The sequence below is a fragment of the Rhinatrema bivittatum genome, chromosome 1, assembly GCF_901001135.1.
Source record: "Rhinatrema bivittatum chromosome 1, aRhiBiv1.1, whole genome shotgun sequence".
Lineage (NCBI taxonomy): Eukaryota > Metazoa > Chordata > Amphibia > Gymnophiona > Rhinatrematidae > Rhinatrema > Rhinatrema bivittatum.
The window spans coordinates 743,789,251-743,807,745 of NC_042615.1; the positions used below are offsets into that span (position 1 = coordinate 743,789,251).

General features: G+C 43.7%; 1 protein-coding gene across 2 annotated transcripts in view; it reads left to right on the plus strand.

Annotated features, from left to right (window-relative positions):
* C6 (complement C6) overlaps positions 1-16,787 on the plus strand; it is a 171,274-nt gene extending 154,487 nt beyond the window's left edge. Inside the window, exons 16-19 of one of the 2 annotated variants that reach the window (XM_029578128.1) lie at positions 1,303-1,393; positions 2,288-2,382; positions 4,197-4,340; positions 15,395-16,787. In XM_029578128.1, the coding sequence (XP_029433988.1) occupies positions 1,303-1,393; positions 2,288-2,382; positions 4,197-4,340; positions 15,395-15,570 (506 nt within the window). In that variant the 3' untranslated portion in view covers positions 15,571-16,787. Of the gene's footprint in view, positions 1-1,302; positions 1,394-2,287; positions 2,527-4,196; positions 4,341-15,394 lie in introns of both variants that reach the window. The other variant, XM_029578119.1, reaches the window with a different exon arrangement.
* The last annotated feature ends 1,708 nt before the right edge of the window (positions 16,788-18,495 follow it).

An 18,495-nucleotide genomic window follows, 5' to 3' on the forward strand; every position in this document is an offset into this window, starting at 1 on the left:
CACGCACCTCCCGTACCTTTAAAGGGGCTGCAGCGGGAAACTAGCCTGCGGTCCCGGATGATGACATCATCAGGCCCTGGTATTTAAGGCAGGGCCCTACCACTAGTTCCTTGCCTTGGCAACAGTACTCCATGCTTGCACATGTGCTAGTTGCCCATCGTTCCTGGTTCCTGATCCTGACTTCATTCCTGATTCCTGATCCTGACTCCATTCCTGGTTCCTGCTCCTGTCCCATACCCTGGTTCCTTCTTGTCTCGTTGGATTGATTCCCTGGCTTTGACCCTTGCTACATTGCACCACGCTCAGGACTGATTCTCTGGCTTTGACCCTTGCTGCGTTGGACTACACTCAGGATTGATTCTCCGGCTTTGACCCTTGCTCTGCTCTGACTCAGTACCTTGTCTTGCTCAGCCACCTGCCCTGACACCAGCTTGCCTTGACTACACCTTGATCTCTACCTGGACTTGGCCTTTAGGCTTTGGCCTCTACTACCAGGGACTCTACTACCTCTACTACTATTGGTGCCCAGGTCTCTGGATCCCTGCCTCATCCGGACCTATGTCGACTCCGTGATAACTCTGCTGGTTCCCAGCAACCCTTGCACCTCATCTACTGGGAGTCATCACACGGAGGCCCGCCTAAGACCAGCTGGCCCCAGCACACAAGGGCTCAACCTGCAGGGAACGAGGGCTGGTATTGGCGAAGCTCCATTGGCCTCCGTCTCCTAGTCAGCTCCGCCTCCCGATGGTGGGGACCCGTGGGGCTTGCCCTACGGGTAGCGTCAACCCCACCTCGGGCCAAGGGTCTACCACCAGTGCAACAAGGAGTGGGGGGCAGGGTTTGAGTATTGCAGCTTTTATATCTGGTTATGTTTATTCCTTCTTTTATTTGTCCAATATCTTTCTTTTTATTCCTCCTTTCTCTCTCCCTTATGCCCTGGAAACCTCCCTTCTTGCTCAAGATAAGTTCCTCACAAATATTTCCCATCATGCTCACTTCATACTGCCCATGTAACAGTTTCTGAAGCCATTTACACATGTAAATAATGACTTATGCTTGTAAATCAACTGAAAATGTCCCTCCCTCTGCACATTGTTCCACAGTATATGTACTTTTAGTCGCAGAAAGACGCGGCATTAAATGGGTGAGTTTTGGTCAGGGAGGAAAATAACTGCCGCTCTTTGCAGATTTGTTATAAATAGTAATGTGGTTGTATTATTCTACACTGTAAACAGTAAAATAATTCCAGACACATTTCATTTTATCTTTTCAGTTGTATGTTGTACCTCTTTACTATTACAGAACTGCAAACGGTGTCCAGTGGCAGCTGTGGCTCAGGGCAAAAGCAAGTTGGATCCCAATGTGTGTGTATGTCTCCAGAAGAGGATTGCAGGTAAGATGGGTTCCCTTTCAACACCCTCACTTTTATGTTAAGCAAATAGTTTGATTCAGAAACATTGCAACATTTTTACCCTTAATAGCAGACCCCCCCTGGTCGCACCCCCTCCCCCGGTCATGCCCCCCCCCCCTCCCCACACCTGTTTCAGTGCCGACTGTGTGCTTCTCATAAGTGATGGTAACATAGAGACAATGAATATGACAGAAAATAAGGACTGCAAGGCCCAACTAATTATTGTGTCAATTATAGTTTCCCTTATGTTCCTTTTCTGCTATCATATTCCACGTTTCTATGTAGACACGACTTTCCATTTGAAACTTCCCTCAGGAGCTGAATTATGCTTCTGCTTTTTGTGCAGGTAGATTTCTCACAGAAATATAATGCACACAGACATGAAAATGCAGCCTATTTGCATTGTTTTCTGATCCCGCCCAAAACTCACTATTTGCCTGCATCAATGGCTTTGAAAATTGTCCTCAATGAACCTACATCACATTTCATAAAAATGTCTAAAAATTAGAAATCACGACTCTACTTTCAAAACACAACCCTCTCCATTTTACCTACGTAAAACTTCTCACATTTATATTAAACGTGCATCTATAAACATACAAAGAAAAATCTGTGACTTTTATTGTGATGTCATCATACACTACACCACATTAGCAAAACTGTAATTGCACAATTAAATCAAGATCCACTGTAACCCATGCCAGAATTTATTGCCCACAAATCCTTCCAGACCCCTCAAGGGATGGCACTCCATTCACCTATATATAGCAATAGAAATACCATTAACAGTTGTCACTGTTCATGCCTTTTCTGTCTTTTCTTGTATTCAATAATGTTTACTTTTCTTTCCTTCTTCTGTTTTGTGTTTTTTGACAGCCATTACTCAGAAGATTTGTGTGTGTTTGATGCAATTTCTCAAAGCTATTTTACAAGCTCCAGCTGCGAGTACTTAAGTAAAAAATGCCAGAAAGATGAGCAGTTTCATTTCCTGCAGTCTAGGCCCTGCCAAGACGTAAACCTTAACTGGGCCATTGTCAGAGCAAACCTTTCTACAAGGAGCATAAAAAAAGAACCCTGTGGACATGACTTGTGCCGTGACTGGGAAAAGTGTTCAGGTAAGAGTCCTAGATGTGTATGGGCAGCCCTAGTATAAGATAGTAAAATAGTAAATGTCATCAGAAAAGACCCAAGTTGTCCATCCAGTCTGCCCAGCAATCTTTTGTTTTCTTTTTTTTTTTTCTCTCTTACTAGGGTAATTGTTGTTCTGTGCAGGTTATCCCAGTCAAAACAGGGTACGCTTTTCTTTATCTCCATTTAGCCCCAAGAAACCCTCAGTGTTTATCCCATCCCTTTCCAATTCCATTGCCATCCGTTGTGATTGGTCACAGAATAACAATATATAAATACAGTAAATAAATACAATTCTCACTATCTCTTCTCGGGGGAGGAGGGGCATCCACCCTTAACATGAAAAAATACTTCCTGACGTTGGTCCTGACACAACCCCCTTGGAGCTTCATATTATGACCCCTTTTTCAATAGTTTTCTTTCCATCGAAAAAGGTTTGATTCCTGTGCATTATTAATATTTTTCAGGTATTTAAAAATCTGTATCATATCACCCCTGTCTCTCCTCTCCTCCAGTGTATACATATTTTAGGTGCTTTTCATCTCATCTCATAACTCTTATAGTCACCAGATCACTTCCATCCTGCCTGTATTTTATTTATTTATAATACAGTTTATATTCCACAAATCCATTTGTGTTCAGCTCATATTACAGCCAACCTCAATATAAAAACACATGTAAAATAACATAAAACAAAAAGTAAAAACACATAAAATCAAAACAATACATTTCAAGATCCAAGTACTGCACTTGCAAGAAAAACCCCTGACTACTCTTCTCAACTAACAGATCCTTAATCTGAAGAAGCTGTAAAAATAATATTGCTTTCTTTCTCTTACAAAACCTTAAATAATCTTGTTTGACACGCACCTTTAGTGGTAATGAATTATATAATTCTGGAATAACTATGGAAAACGCTTTAACACATGCATTATGCAAACAGAAATCTTGTAAGGTTGATACCTCCAGTAACATCTGGAAAGAAGGACATAATATTCTAACTGGAACATACCATGTTAACTCCTCAGCCTACAATGTGGTTTCATCTAAATGAATGTCAGGCCAATGCAATACAATTCGCTCAGGTGAGCGTATGACTTTACCGGTGCTTAGACGCGTGTTTTCGACGCATGTCCAAAACCCCTCATGCAAAAAGCGGATTAGAGCATCCAAAACATGTGTCGAAACAAGTGTGAAGCTAATACCATTCATCACATGTAAATTCATGTTGATGAGACTATTAGCTATTACCCCCCAATGCAAAAAAAACAAAAAAAGTGCACGAGACATGCACATTTTTAGTCTCAAAAATTAACACCTGCCCTGGAGCAGGCATTAATTGCTGAGGAGCCCCAAAAATTTACAGTAAAGCAGAAAATACTGCTTTTCATGGTGATAATAAGTCAGAGGAACCTCAAAAAGAAGAACAGAAAAAAAAAGTGTCACCTTCTGTTAGGTTAGGAAAATGGATATTCATTTAGGGGCAGGTCTTCAAACCTGCGTGCGGGTGTAGATTTGTTCACGCAACCCAGCGCGAACAAATCTGCGCCCGATTTTATAACATGCTAGCGCCGCTGCACGCATGTTATAAAATCCAGGGTCAGCGCGCGCAAGGGGGTGCACAATTGTGCAACTTGCGTGCGCAATTGCCAGAAAGATGAGCAGTTTCATTTCCTGCAGTCTGGGCCCTGCCAAGACATAAACCTTAACTGGGCCATTGTCAGAGCAAACCTTTCTACAAGGAGCATAAAGAAAGAACCCTGTGGACATGACTTGTGCCGTGACTGGGAAAACTGTTCAGGTAAGAGTTCTAGATGTGTATGGGCAGCTTCCTCCATTCCCTCCGAGGCCGCTCTAAAATCGGAGCGGCCTATGAGAGATCTTTCCTTCAGCCCCCCCCCCCCTCCCCCCACCTTTTTTCAAGCCCCGGAACATACGCGCGTCCCGGGGCTTGTGCTCGGCGCTGGGACTATGCAAAATAGGCTCGGCGCGTGCAGGAGGGGTTTAAAAGGGTTACGCGCGTATTTTACGCGTGTAACCCTTTTAAAATCCGCCCCTTAGCTTTCACCATATCCTTTGACAATGAATTCCAGAGCTTAATTATGTGTTGAGTAAAAAATATATTTTCCCTTATTAGTTTTAAATGAAGTACCATGTAACTTCATTGTGTGTCCCCGGTCTTTGTACTTTTGAAAAGAGTAAACAACCGATTAATGTTTACTCGATCCATTCCACTCATTATTTTATAGATCTCTATAATATCTCCCCTCAGCCATCCTTTCCCCAAGATGAAGAGTTCTAACTTCTTTGGCCTTTCTTCATATGGGACTTGTTCCATCCCCTTTATCATTTTGGTTGCTCTTTGTACCTTTCCTAATTCTGCTATATCTTTTTTGAAATGTGGTGACCAGAACTGCACACAGTACTCAAGAAGAGGTCTCACCATGGAGTGATACAGAGACATTATGATATTGTTTTATTCTCCATTCCTTTCCTAATAATCCCAAGCATTCTATTTGCTTTCTTGGCTGCTGCTGCACACTGAACAGAAGATTTTATCGTATTTTCAATGATGACACCTAGATCCTTTTTCTGAGTGCTGAATCCTAATGTTGAACTTTGCATTGTGTAGCTATAATTTGGGTTACTCTTCCCTAAGTGCATCACTTTGTCTTTATCCACATTAAATTTCATTTGCCATTTGTATGCCCAGTCTGTTTCACTCCGGGGTGGACCCTTGTCCTGGGGCAGAGGTGGAATTCCTCCTGAAAGGGAACAGGAGGTAACTGCCTCCAGGGGGCAGAGCACTGCAGGAGACAGAGGCTGGGAAGAGCTTCACCACTGGAAGCTCGAGGTCCCCCCGGGAAGAGCCCGAAGGGACCTGGGACGCTTGGACATAGGTGGGCCTCACAGGGTCTTCTAGGAGAGTGAAAGTCCGGCGTGCCCACGGAGACAGGGGGAGCGCAATCTGGTTCAAAGCTGGCTGCTGGTTGGAACAGGGAGAACCAGAACAGTGTTGGTGATGACAAGTCAAGGAACAGAGCCAGAATCTGGAGACGAGGTCAGACAGGCAAGGTCAATGTCCAGAGGTCAGTCCAAGGAGTGGTCAACAAAGCAGAAGTCAGGTACCAGAGGTCAGACGAGGTCAAAGGCAGGCCTTTGAGGTCTTTGAGGCAGGTCTTTGAGGCAGGCTGTAGACAGGCAGGTCAGGAACAGGCTGTGGTCTTTGAGGCAGGCGGCAGGCAGGTCAGGAACAAGCTGTGGTCTTTGAGGCGGGCGGCAGGCAGGCAGGTCAAGAACAGGCTGAGGTCAGTACCAGAAAGTCAGTCCAAGGGTACTACCTGGGTAGACAGACAGATGAACACATGAACAAGCAGGATACAGGAAATAGGATGCAGGAACGAGTCAGGAACAGAACTGGAACAGAAGGATCCTGGAACAGGTACAAGTGCAGAGGCAATCTTAGAACAAACTGACCCGATTGCCAAGGCAAGGAAGCAGAGACAGCATATATCGGGGAATCAATCAGGGCGCGCCGTTGAGCTAGGACCCACCCTTGGCCCTATATGAGTCCGGACAGTCCGCGCACGCGCGCGCATGAGTATGGGCTTGGCCAAATGGCCGAGGACGCCGAACCTCGATGTGAGGCCCGACGGGCAATGGAAGGCTCGGTGACCGCCACCACAGGATGCCGGGGCCTAGCAGGACTGGCAACTACCGCAAGAGAGGTCGTCCCGGGAGCCGCTGTGGAACCATGAAGGTGAGCAGGCCCGCACGCTCACCTTCTGTGTTATGCGCCACGGGCGGGGCGCATAACACAGTCTCTGGGTGTTGCAATGTTCTCTTGCAGTTTCTCTCAATCTTCTTGTGATTTAACAACTTTGAATTATTTTGTGACACTGGCAAATTTGATCACCATTTCCAGGTCATTTTTAAATATATTAAAAACCAATGGTCCCAGTGCAGACCCTTAGCAACTCTTCACCTTTTTCCATTGGGAAAATTTACCATTTAACTCTACTCTCTGTTTTATATCTTCTAACCAGTTGGCAATCCACAATAGGACACTGCCTCCATCCCATGACTTTTTAATTTCCTAAGAAGTCTATCGTGAGGGTCTTTGTCAAATGTGTTCTGGAAATCGAGATACAGTATATAAACTGGCTTACCTTTATCCATATGAGGGAGGAGGAATAGCCTAGTGGTTAGAGCAGTGGGCTATGTGTACCAGGAGACCAGGGTTCAAGTCCTGCTGTCATTTCTTGTGACTTTGGGCAAGTCAATTTACCCTCCATTGCCTCAGGTACAAACTTACAGGCCCATACAGTACTGTTAGCCTGCTATTGGATGCACATTTTCCCTTACCCCTTATTCAGTAAGGGGAGGAAAACACACGTCCCACCCATGGCACCTAATAGCGCCCTATTAGGTATGCACGCGGGATACAGAAAGTAAAATGTGCAGCCAAGCTGCACATTTTACTTTCAGAAATTAGCACCGACCCAAAGGTCGCGCTAATTTCTTCCGGCACCGGGAAAGTGGCGATATTAAATCGGAGGTCCCGAAGAGTAAAAAAAGTAAAAAAAAAAAATTTGAATTCGGTCCGCGGCTGTCGGGCCGAAAACCGGACGCTCAATTTTGCCGGCGTCCGGTTTCCGAGCCGTGGCTGTCAGCGGGCTCGAGAACCGACGCCGGCAAAATTGAGCGTCAGCTGTCAAACCCGCTGACAGCCGCTGCTCCTGTCAAAAAGGAGGCACTAGGGACGCGCTAGTGACCCTAGCGCCTCCTTTTGTCCGGATCTACCGCCGGACCTCATTTAAATACTGCATCGCGCGCACCGGCGAGTGGCCAGTGCGCTCTCCCGCAGACTTTACTGTATCGGCCCGTTAGATTGTAAGCCCTTTGGGGATAGGGAAATACCTACAGTACCTGAATATTAACCGATGTGATATCTCAGCTTGAATGTCAGTATATAAAAAATAATAAATAAATAAATATGTTTATTTACACCCTAAAAAATGTTGCAAATTAGTGAGGCAAGCCTTCCCTTGACTAAATTCTGGAATCTCATACCAGGCTATAACTTGTTAAGGAAGGACAGAGAGGATAGGAAAGGGGGAGGAGTGGCTCTTTATGTCAGAAACAATGTCCATGCATCTGAGCTGCAAGGAAGATGGGTCATCCATTTTTAATGGAGTGGTTTATAGGCCTCCAAACCAAAAGGAACAACTGGACAGAGATCTGGTTGAAGACATCCAAAAGATAGGAAAGAAGGGAGAAGTGGTGATCATTGGAGACTTAAATATGCCATATGTAGACTGGAGAATCCCATCTGCAGAATCTAATAATAGTAGAGAAATAGTGGATGCACTGCAAGTAGCTTTGTTCAAACAAATGGTACACACAAGAGAAGGAGCTATACAGACTTAGTGCTCACTAATGGAGATAATGTCTCTGATGTCCAGGTGGGCGCCCACCTCAGCAGCAGTGATCATCAAACGGCATGGTTTAATATCACAAAAAGGATATGGAAAAGAAGCACAAGGGTCCACCTCCAGCGCAACAAATTCCTGTTCACTTTGTCCCATTAAACTATGCATATCTATATGTTCAGCACTTTTGTTCTTTATGATAGCTTCTACCATTTTGCCTGGCACAGAACTCACTGATCTATATTTTCCTGGAACACCGCTTTATTCCTTTTTAAAACTTGGCGTTACATTGTCAACCCTCCAGTCTTCAGGTACCATAGATGATTTTACTGATAGTTTACAAATTTCCAATAGCAAGTCCACAATTTTATTTCTTAGTTCTTAAACTCTGAAATTTGTTGCCAGGGGATGTGGTTAGTGCAATTAGTGTAGCTGGGTTTAAAAAAGGTTTGGATAAGTTCTTGGAGGAGAAGTCCATTACCTGCTATTAATCAAGTTGATTTAGAAAATAGCCACTGCTATTACTAGCATCAGTAGCGTGGGATATACTTAGTTTTTGGGTACTTGCCAGGTACTTATAGCCTGGATTGGTCACTGTTGTAAAAAAGATGTTGGGCTTGATGGACCCTTGGTCTGACCCAGTATGGTAATTTCTTATGATTTGCTACTCATCTAGTTTAAAAACAGCACTATCTCCTTTTTAAAGGTTAGTGCCAGCATCTGGTTCCACTCTGGTTAAGGTGGATCCCATCCTTTAGGAAAAGGCACCCCTTCCCCAAAATGAAGCCAAGTTCCTAACAAATCTAAAACCCTCTTCCCTATACCATCGTCTCATCCGTGCATTGAGACTCTGGAGTTCTGCTTGCCTCTGGGGTCTTGCACATGGAACGGGGACTATTTCTAAGAATGATACCCTGGAGGTTCTGGATTTCAGCTTTCTACCTAAAACCTTATATTTGGCTTCCGGAACCTCCCTCCTGCACTTTTCTATGTCATTGGTACTCACATGTACCAAGCCAGCCGGCTCCTCCCCAGCACTATGATTTATGATTTTGTTGGAAATTGTGAACCCTGGGCCGAGATGAGAGATGTCTCCACCCACAGGGAGGAGCTACGTGTTGGGCGTGGTCTCAACAATGTGGGACACAGCTATGAGAGAGATTTTATTAGGGAGAAAAGATAATGCATAACCTGAAGAGTGGGAAATGCAATAAGACAGTTCTTGAGCAAGATATACTCAGGGTGGTACTATAGATGAGAAGTCTGGTAGTGGCCCGCAGCGCGGGGTACACCAGAAGATTCCTGTAGGCTGGTGGAGACACCTCTGAGTGCATATCCAGTATGGCCTGCAGGGTATGCCGAGGATAGCTGTTCAGTAGGTGACGAGGTAGCAGTGGTCTGAAGATACAGAAACCAGGTAGAGGATCTTGAGTAGCGGTAGCAATACCCTGTAGCTCAGGATAGGTAGAAGAGATATGCTGAAGAACAGTAGTGGCCCAAGGAACGGGGTACACCATGGGGAATCCAGCAATCTAGACAGTGTAGGAAGCTGAAGAAGGTACTCACACAAGGAAGATCCAGGAGAGGGTCCTAAGGGTCGGGTTAGGAGACGTCCAAGGCAGGGAGGCCCTCCAAGGAGAGGATAGCCAAGACGCGGAAGGGCCCCCATGGAGCGGGTACCCAGAGCATCCGAATGCCACGAGGAGATACTGGAACAGAAGATCCCAATGTAGAGCAGATTTAACAACGAGAGAACTCCTTGCTAACTCGTCTTAGCAGTGGACCGGTCAGCTTAAGTACACCAGCGGGTTGACGTCATCGGGAGGGGATGCCCCCAAGGTTCCCACCATGACGTAGACTAAAGGAGGCCCTGTGCACGCACTTAGGTGATTCCGGAAGTAAGATGGCGATCAGCAGCACCCACGCCATCCCGGGGACGCCAAGGAGGTTGGCGTTGGTAGGTGGAGGTCACCACTCTTCCAATGATTGATGGTGCAGGGAAAAAAGAGGTGAGCATGAGAGGTCTCAGCTGTCTGCGACCGACGGGCGCAACAAAATCTTATCTATGTGAAGAGTGAGGTCTGCCATCTTTGCACCAGGCAGGAATGTTACTTAGGGCTCCTCATATCCAACATCCACCCAGCTATCAACCTTCCTAATAATTGAATAACCAACTATAATGGCTGTCCTAACCCTTCCTTCCTGGGCACATACCCCTTGAGATCTATCTTCAGTGTGAGAGAATATTACATCACTTTGAGGGCAGGTTCTAGCTACATGATTATTTCTTGCCTCATCAAGCTGATGCTCTCCTTCTAGGTGACATTTCTCTTCCAAGACATCACAGGGACTACCAGACTGGAGGTGGGACTTCTCTACTGTGTCCCTGAAGGTCTCCTCCATATACCTCTCTGTCTCCCTTAGCCCTCCACGTCTGCCACTCTAGCCTCCAGAGATCAGACTCATTCTCTGAATGTAAATCATGTGAAAGCCCAACAAAAGAACACTCTTTTGTAAGTGTACGTGGGCAAAGTGCACTTACACATGTAAGCATATCACAGTGCTGCTTGCTTGCTGCCTGAAAAAGGGAAGTAAGCATTCTAGTTTTATTTGCAAAAATTCAAAAACTCTCTAAAAATAAGAGATTAACTGTTGGACCTATGATTAAGCATGACCCACTTATACAATACTTATACAAAATTGTGTGTACGGGTCTTATGAAGGTCCATTGCAGCAACTTCTCAGCTTTGTCTTGAGTATATACGCATATATATTATATTTGAATATTCTGATTGTTTCAACCTTTATGTTGAGAGATATACCCATGCCAGAAATGATATTCAAAGGTGATGATTCAGAAAAGCTGAAACAAATCTCAGTAAACCTGGAAGACGTACTAGGGCAATATGACAAACTAAGGAGTAGCAAATCACCTGGACCAGATGGTATACATCCCAGAGTGCTGAAAGAACTGAGAAATGAAATTGAGGAGTTGCTATTGGAGGGTTTCCAATGTAATGCCAGTTTTTAAAATGGGATCAAGGTGAGATCCAGGAAACTACAAATGAGTCTGATGTCTGTGCCAGGCAAAAAGGTAGAAACTATCATAAAGAACAAAATTGCTGAACATATAGTTAAGCATAGTTTAATGGGACGAAGCCAGAATGGCTTTTTTTACATTTTTTGGAGGGCATAAATAAACATATGTTTAAAAGTGAGCCAGTTGATATAGTGTATCTAGATTTCCAGAAAGCATTTGACAAAGTCCCTCATGAAATATTTCTTAGGAAATTAAAATTCAAGGGATAGTGGGTAGTATCCTTTTGTGGATTGCCAACTGGTTAAAAGATAGAAAATAGAGAGTAGGGCTAAATTAAATTTTCCCAATGGAAAAAGGTGAATAGTAGAGTTCCCCAAGAATCTATTCTGGGACCACTGCTGTTTAATATATTTATAAATGACCTAGAAATTGGAACAAGTGAGGTGATCAAATTTGTCAATGACACAAAATTATTCAAAGTTGTTAAATTGCAAGAGGATTGTGAGAAATTGCAAGAGGACATTGGAAAACTGAAGGACTGGAAAACAGGGATTATTAGAAAAGGAATCGAGAATAAAACAGACAATGTCTTATTGCCTCTGTATCACTCCATTTTGAGTATTGTGTGTGATTCTGGTCACCACATCTTAAAAAAGATATAGCAAAATTAGAAAAGATACAGTGAAGGGCACCCAAAATGATAAAGAGGATGGACCAATTTCCCTATGAAGAAAGGCTAAAGAGATTAGTACTCTTCAGCTTGGAGAAGAGATAGCTGAGGGGAGATATGATGGAGGTCTATAAAATCATGAGAGGAACGGAATGAGTAAACATTAATTAATTGTTTACTCTTTCGAAAAGTACAAAGACCAGGTGCCACACAATGAAGTTATTAGGTAATATATTTAAAACTAATAAGAGAAAATATTTTTTTTCTCAACACATAATTAAGCTCTGGAATTCATTGCCAGAGGATGAGGTGAAAGCTATTAGTGTAGCTGCATTTAAAAAGATTTGGACAAGTTCCTGGAGGAAAAGTCCATTAACCATTATTAAGGTAGAGTTGCAGAAATCCTCTGCTTATTCTTGGGATAAGCAGCTTGGAAAATATCTGTCCCTTGAAATCCTGCCAGGTACTTGTGACTTGGCTTGCCCACTGTTGGAAACAGTTTACTGGGCTTGGACCTTTGGTCTAATCCATTATGGCAAATCTTATGTAGCAATCTTCAAAAGCCACTTAACTTGGGCAAAGCGCACTTACACATGTAAAACCCAGATTTAAGCATGCAAATGCTTTTGAAAATCAGGCCCATTCAAATCATTCATGTATGTTCTTTCAATGCATTGCATGTATTCACATGTAAGCAGAGATAAGCATATTTTATGCATGCAGGAAATAAAATACTAACGCAGATAGGCTCTCGGCCATATAGTTGCATCTATGCCATCACACATATTTGTTTGAAAATTATTCTCCATGTGAATTTTAAAAGCCCTATGTGCGCCAAAGCCGGGAGATATATGTGTATAACAGCCCAGCGCGTTCCATGCAGATTTTAAGAGGTACCCGGGTATACCTGTATCTCCCGGTGCACGATTAAAAAATTTTTTTCATGAACGGGACAAGGCATGGGCATGGGCTGGGTGTGGCCAAGGACTGTAATCCTGAAAAGGGCATTAGCCCAAAGTGATTCTCCCACACCTACTGCAGATGACAGAAAGGGCTCCCTTCCCCAGAACAAATACCCCCCAAAAGGAGATTCCAACCCACAGCATGGTAGCCAGTCCCAAATGTAAATCCCACCCCCAAGCACAATAGACAATAAATTGCAGTCCTGCCAGGTGCTGGTCTGTCCATACCCACTCATCTCATTAGCCATTGGAGCCCCCAAGTTTTAATGGAGCAGCAATGATCCCCAGTTGGTACTGGCTGACCCAGCAACTCCCCTTTGCCCAACACATGCTTGATTTACATCCATCTAAACTGGTCACTGAACAGGTGGTGCAGGGTTTTGCTAGAGATGGTATGCAAACATACTGAGGGCTGGTGGGTGTGGGTGTGAGGGAGGTTTTGGGGACTGAGTGGGGAGTGTGGGGGGGAAAGTGTATCATTCCCTCTTGCACGCTCCACTTTCTCCCTTCTCCTCCAGTGTGTGTGCATGGGAGTGGTGTTGAGGGTGGTGTGTGTGTTGTGAGCTTGGAGTAGTGGGAGTGCATTGGAGAGGGAGAGAGCAGTGTAGAGTGAGTTGAGGAGGGGGAAACACCCCTCCCATCCCCCACTTGTGTGTGTTTAGAATTGAGGGTGTGAGATTGTGCATATATGTAGATTTTGGCAGCTTGAGAGGAATGGACATGTGTGTTGGGGTTAGAGAGGTTATGTGTGTAGGGGCTGGGGGTTGTTGTTGTTGTGAGGCTGTATGTGTTTTTGTGAGGATGTATATGTGTGTGGAAGAAAATTTGGAGTGTATGTGGGGGAGGGAATGTGGAGTACATAAGGGGAGGATATTAGCGGGAGGAGAGGTAGGTGAATGCGCAGGTAGCATGGGGTATGAGTGTTTATGGAATGTGCTGGGGTTAGTGAGGAAAGTATGCAGAGGATAGTGGGGTGTGTAGGGGAGAGTGGTGGAGCGTGCTACGTGCAGAGGGAAGGTGTATGGTGAATATGGAATGGAATGGGTGTGTGGGAGAGAATGGGTGTACATGTGTGTCAAGGGATAGTGAGGGTGTATGTCTGTGTGGAGTGCAGGAATGTGTGAATGTGTGTGTCTGTGTTTGGAGAGAAGGGTTGCAAACTCTGCCATGCTCATCCCCTTTCCTCCTCCCACTACTCTTACCCTGTCCATTTCCAGCCCTCCATTATACTTACTTTCCCCCCTCCAATCCCCCTCGCACTTCCACTACTCTCTCCTCCACCCTCACTCTCCCACTGCTCTCTCCCACTCCATCCCCCTCCCCTATTCTCACTCCCCCTCTCCATCTCTTTCCCCTCCTCTCACTTCCCCCCACCCCTCCTACTCTGGCACTCTACTCCCTCCCCTATTACTTACCCTTCCCTCTATCTCTTTTCACTCATCCCATCCCTCCCCTCTCCTTTCCCTCCCTCTCCCTCCTAGTCCCCTCCTGCTGCTGGTGGTGCCTGGGAACCCTCATCAGCCCTTCTGCTGCAGCTCCTTTTTTTCCCATTGCGCTCGTGGGGCCCAGGATCCCCCACCACCCTTTTCCTGCCAGGGTCTCCATTTCTTTTTTTTTTTTGGCTTGAGGCACTGCCGCTCCTCTTCTCCTCCTGCCACCAGCTTTTCCCAGCTGGCGCCTCCATTTTTTAAATTTTCTTCTGCTAGTGAGGCCTGGGAGACCCACCGGCTCCTTCTGCTGTCGGTGCCTCCTTTTCTTCTCTTCTCTTGCGTTGATGGGGCCCGGGAAACCCCCTACCAGGTTTTCCCTTGCCGCCATAACTGGCCCCGTGGTGCCGCTGCTGCCGCTCGTCCGTCAACACCTGCAATTTCTCTCACTGCTCCAGGCTAAGTCACCCGGAGCCCCTAATACTTTTATAATATGGAGATATATTGACAGCCTTAAAGAAAGGTTTCATTTTTTTTATAGTTTCTTAAAACCATATTATAATACCTTAAAATGCTGGTAAAAATTGAGACATCTATAGGTAACGTTATGTGATTCCTTCAAACTAATTTACATGAATTCAATAATTCCAAGTACAGAAAGTTGCGATAAATGTATTCGTAAATATTGCCCATGTGGGGGCAATTTAAGAAAAGCAGTTTACCTGTGTAAATGCTGTTTTACCCCTGACTGAAAATTTCCCAGCTCTTATCAGCTAATGGCATATATAGGGGGTCAACAACGCGTGTACATTAAGATGGGGATAAAGGAAGCAGTCCTTGGAGAGAGGGGTGGGAAATAACACATTGAGCCTTGCATCACAGCAGTTAAATGGAGGGTAGCCTGGGTCATTGTATTGTCTGTTTAGTTTTATTGTAATATGATTTTATGACTTGGATACTGCGGTCTTGAAATATGTAAATAAATAAACATACCAGAGACTACATTTCCAGATCTATATTTTTTTTTTCAAGGGGAAAAAGTACCCACAGAAAAAGCAGGGACTAATCTCTGTGGGTACTTTTTTTTCTCAAGGCAATTTTCAAAGAGAAAGTACGCTTGCACTTTCCTTTTGAGAATTAGTGTACAATTCACAGATAAAAGCACCTACAGATTCTGCATCCAAGTAAGAAGTTTGGAATGTTGCCCCGATGTATCTATGAAACAAATTATTTTGGTATTATAATAGCTTTTGATGTTTAAAATTTAATAGAAAATGGATTTAAAAACTGTTTTTCAAAATTGCCACACCACTTTTTTCGACAGGCACGGCGTGTTTCTGTCTGCTGCCATACCAGTGCCCCAAGGATGAGGACCAGCAATACTGCATCCAGGTGGGATCATCCGGGAGAAGGAGCACGTTCAATTTATGTGCTCTCGGAGCAATGAAATGTGGCAAGATTAGGGCTGAAATACTGCACAGTGGAAAGTGCTTGGATTAACAGAGACTGGATTTATGGATCATTTAGGCTTTAATATAAATTTCTCAGTAAACATGAGAGAACAATTTAGGGGAAAATATCAGATAGTAAAAAGGGGATACCATGTTAGGTAGAGATAACACCTTTATTTATAAAGGTCTAACTTCATTTATTGATTTTAAATTCAGCTGGTGTTTCCAACAAGAGAAAAATATCAAAAGTCATAGAAAGAAGTCAATCTTCCACTGTTCTGTCTAGCTTGCAGGTACTTTGTACCTTAAGGCCTGCAAGTAAACTCTTCACAGAGATTCCTTTGGAAAATGCCATGGAGGCCCATGCCCTGGGGAATTTATTTTACCCTGCAAACTTTGCAGGTGCAAACAATGTACAGGGATTTTAAAATGAGATTCCCATGCAGAGCTCACCCATCCTGTCCTAGCTCTGCCCCAGCATTAACCCCTTTTCCCAAGGGGGACTCAGATTTGTGCTGCTGACAATGTGGTTATTTTGCCCTACAAGTTTAAAGTGGACAATTTTTAAAGAAATCCCTTAACAAATTGTTCCCTAGATGCTTAAATTCCAGAAAAAGTTAAATAAATTGCAATTATCTTCTCCTACTACTTTATCATACTGTCAACCTTCAGTTCATTTGAGATACTTATGTCTATATTTCTTTCCAAAGTATTAGTTGTCGGCCCCAAATATATAATTAGACCAGGAAGCCAATATTCAGCACCACTTGGCTGGATAAGTGGTGACGTGACCACTGAATATCCAGTTCCATTCAGCACGTGGCACTTAGCCGGATGAGTACTTAATTGGGTAAATACTAATCTGGCTAAGTGTTGGGTAGGAAAGGGATGTTTCAGGGAGGGGTTATTTAGCCAGATAAGTAGCAATATTTAAAGTTATCTGGTTAAGTTAACCAGATAAGTTAGACCTGCTCAATAACAGGCCTAAAGTTAGCCAGATAAGACTTATCTGGCTAACAATTTTTGTGGGGATATTCAGCAGCATAGCCGTATTGCAGAATATCCCTTGTAAGTTAGCCAGATAAGTCTTATCTGGCTAACTTACTTAGCCATATATCTTTGATTATCTACTCCCACAATGTTTGATCAAAGAAAACCATGTTATTTTAAATTTATATTCCTCTCGTATGTAAAATATTTGAATGGTAATCCATACCAACTTCTGATTTGTGTAAACCTGTTTCAATTAAACTTCTTTGTAACTTCTCCCAAGACGTCTTTTGTCCTTTTTCATCCTGCAGAAAAGTCAAATAATGCTTCCCTGTAACACTTTAATAATAAAATTATATATCTGTTTGGAAAGGAATGCAGTATATCTGGATAAAATATGCTAATTAAAGGGCATAGAAGCAAGATAGTTTGTGAACATGTATAAGGTACGCAGCTAACCTTTATTATCAAAGCCATTTTCGCAGATAATACCTGGTTTTCTGCACGTAAATGGTGGTGCTAAAACTGACCCAGGCTCAAAGCATTTACACACTTAAAGATGGGATTTACATGCATGTAAATGCACTTTATTCGTGCAAGTGAGCTTTTGAAAATACATGCCACTGAATTGTGCAAAGGATTTACTCACTAAAGTGAACTTTACTCAAGTAAATGGCTTTGGAAAATTTCTGTGATAGTGTGTCACATTTATACACGTAACTCCTTCACCTACAATATATGTAAAAGTGTGCATGTAACCTGGTTTCATACATTCGGGGAGGAGGGAGGTAGAGTTAGGGTAGTGTTGCAGCTTATGAGCCTACTTTTACATTTAAAAAAGTATGCACATACGTGCACACATGCAGGTTATGCCTGCAGAAGGGGAGGTTTAACGTTACATAAACGAATGTATGCATGAACTCAGCCAATTACCAGAGTAGTTTCAAAGTCTGTATATTCAATGTATCCGCAGACTCTTCCCACAATGGGGTGGATTTATCAAAATGCGGTAAGTACCGCATGCGATAACAAAAGGGGTGTGTTTTATGCTAATATAGTATGTATTGCAATTTGTGCTAATTACCTGTGCGAAGAGCTAAGTTAGCACAAATTGCAATACCATTTCAGATTCTGTGATGTGCCAGATCTGTTGTATGTCCTGCATTCAACCACTGGGGGACCATTTAGAGAGAGAGAGAGAGAGAGAGAGAGAGAGAGAGAGAGACTGGCCATAATAGCATGTCCCTTAGGCAGGTATTTGTATCCCTATGATAGGCCCACCCAGTAACTCGAGGTGGGGATTAGGCAAGAGTGTAGGGGGTTAGGGGCCACTTTGACATTCTACGTGACACCTTCGAACAGAACAGTGGTCTCTTGTGAAGATTTGCTGGCCTTTGGACCACTGTTCTGTTCGTAGGTGTCACGTAGAATGTCAAAGTGGCCCCTAACCCCCTACACTCTTACCTAATCCCCACCTCGAGTTACTAGGTGGGCCTACCATAGGGATACAAATACCTGCCTATGGGCCATGATATTATGGCCAGGTGCTCTCTCTCTCTCTCTCTCTCACAATTCAGACTTATGGGAGACATCACAAATGGCAATGAAACCTTACTGCACAGGTACAGCCTAACACATTTGAAAGAGGTGTAGTTAAAATCAGCATTATGGCTGTGTGATAGCTCTTCACAGACAGGCTAACCCACCCCTAATTCCTCCTATTTTCAGAATTTGCATCGCACCATACGATATGGTACGATCGCATTTTGAAAAATGACCCCCTATGTTCACTATTTGAAAATGACCTGCCTATGACTAAAATCTTAGGCATCTAAATAAGAATATTTTGAGCAGCAAGATTAGATGACTAATAATGACCAAACATCTCAGCATTTTTATGTGCTTACCATTATATGCAAAGGCTTAAACCAAAATAGCATCTCATTTATTACATTTATTACTTGTCTTTCTATGAAGACACTCC